Source organism: Eurypyga helias, unplaced genomic scaffold (genome assembly GCF_000690775.1).
Source record: "Eurypyga helias isolate BGI_N326 unplaced genomic scaffold, ASM69077v1 scaffold29061, whole genome shotgun sequence".
NCBI lineage: Eukaryota > Metazoa > Chordata > Aves > Eurypygiformes > Eurypygidae > Eurypyga > Eurypyga helias.
This window is the reverse complement of record NW_010233190.1, coordinates 1-2174: the sequence shown is the minus strand read 5'-3', so window position 1 is coordinate 2174 and position 2174 is coordinate 1. Positions and strand designations below refer to the sequence as shown.

Here is a 2174-nt window from a genome sequence, read left to right as displayed (position 1 = left end):
TTCCCCTCCCCACCAGCCCCTCCTCGCCCGCCCGGGGTGTGAGCCGAATGGGAGGGCCGAGCAGCGATTTATCTTGATTTGTTTCAATTGTCCGGCGACGGTAAAGTTATAATCCTGTATAATTTCAGGAACAAGCAGGTTGAGAATGAATGGGTCGATATTATTTAAAACAAAACACGCGAGAGCACGACCTTTGCCTTCAACGACGTGTTGCAGCACGAAGGCGCAGGAAACTCGGGGCTAACCTCTCAACCCCCGCGCTCGGCGGGGTTGCGGTTATTTGGGCTGCTCTTTGTTTTCTCTTCCCGTCTGAAAAAAAAAAAAAAAAAAGAGGGGGGAGATTTGGAAGAAGAAATGGAATATTTCATAGAAGGAACTCCCCGCTGAAGGGGAGCGCCAAGGGGACAGATTAGTTTCAACAGGAGCAGTTTGTTTGCAAACTGGCTTTTTCCCCCCCTCTTTTTAATTTTTTTTTCTTCTTCTTTAATGTAATAAAAACTTCCTTCACAGCGGGAGAAATTTATGCTCGAGATACACCAACTTTGTGGCTGGTAAATCTCGAGCCCAGCGATGTCGAATAATCCATTTTCTCGGGGCTGTGCGGGGGAATAAAGGGATCCTGCTGCATGGAAAACAGCATGTCCAAGCCCTGAATTCTCTAATGCAACCATGGGGCGAGGGAATTTTATATATTTTTAGTAAAAAGAAAAAAAAAAAAGGGCCAGCATTTATTTGTATTGCAATAAAAAATTACTGCCCTGTGTTTCCAGAGAGCGAGATCCAGTGTCAGCGATCAATCACTGCAGACCAGGTACCGCTGCGCAGCTTGGCTCAGTAAATAAAAATCCAGACAAAACTGTATGCTGTATAGTTTACTCCCATGAAATAAAACACATTTTTTTTTTTCATGTTTGCTGAAAAGTAAAACAATAATATTGTACGAAATGTTATACACAGGGCATGTTTTACATTGCAATATCAGAAACATCATTGCATTCACCAGAGGTACTATTCTAAAACCGATATTCACACAATGGGTTGGGGTGGGTTTTTTTAATAATTATATGTTAGAAACATACAGTGTCGCATTTAGTATATACATTCCCTTGCTCGCAAGCGAAAAAATCCTAATCGCTTCTGTGTAACATGCTTTATTTTAAAGCCTAACCTTTTAAAAACACTGTTGTGATATTACTAACAACTGCTTTTATAAAATTAATTTGACATTTCGATATATATACATCCTTTCAGTCATTTTTATGTTAACAATGCTAAACTTAAAAAATAACAAGCTTATAGTAACATTAAAATGTCATATCATATCCAGTCAAACATTTGTCCATATATATATATATATGTCCTTGTAACTGTTGAAATACTCTTAGTGAAAGAAAGATCTCAGAATCTGTAGGAGGTCCTTTGAAAACAAAGGAACTATCTTATTTCAGTGGTTTCCTCTTTTTTTTTTTTCCTCTCTTTCTCTCTCTTTCTCTCTCTGTCTCTGCCTGATTTTTCCTCCTTTCTCTTTCTCTCTAGTGCCCATTACTTCCTAGTGTAATTCTCAGTCTCTGCGGGAAATGGGGAGGGATTCCCATGCAGTGTGTCCTACTTGGGGGTCTCACACGGGTCTGTCCACCGCGTACTGGCAAGCGCTCAGGTTGGAAGCGGGGTTCTGCACGCTGGCGTAGCCAAAACTGGAGTGCTGCTTGGCTTTAAGTCTCAGACTCGCCAAGCTCGAGTTACACGTGTCCCTATAAACATACGGAGGTGTTGGAGGAGCATAAGGACAGGCTGGCGTTGGCACTGCAGAATTCAGGGAGGGATTGCTCAAGTTGTTCAAGTTATTCAGGCTGTTGAGGCTGGAGCCGGGGACCCCGGTGACGGCAGAGGGTACCATGCTCGAAGACATACTCATGGAGGAGATGGAGTTTGGAGGGGAGAACATGCTCTGAGAAGACAGAGGGTTGACATTCATGGAGTTGAAGAAAGGAAAGCTTTTGGTGGAGAGGGAAGCGGAGGTGAGGCCCTTGGCCGCCCAGTTGTTGTACGAGTAGCCGGGGTACATGTCATCGTAGGGCTGCATGAGGCCGTTAAACTGCGGACCGAAGCCGTTTTTGCAAAGCTCGGCTTGCTGGTTCCTTTCTCTCTTTCTCCATTTGGCTCTGCGGTTCTTG

The 2174-nt window shown here is 43.7% G+C and overlaps 1 protein-coding gene across 1 annotated transcript; it reads right to left on the bottom strand.

The window, feature by feature from the left end:
• Positions 1 to 1618: 1618 nt before the first annotated feature.
• LOC104517111 (pituitary homeobox 2) lies at positions 1619 to 2170 on the bottom strand (the record flags this gene model as incomplete). Its single annotated transcript, XM_010161673.1, has 1 exon — positions 1619 to 2170. A coding segment is annotated over one exon (552 nt), but the record flags the coding sequence as incomplete, so codon positions are not given.
• Positions 2171 to 2174: the final 4 nt, after the last annotated feature.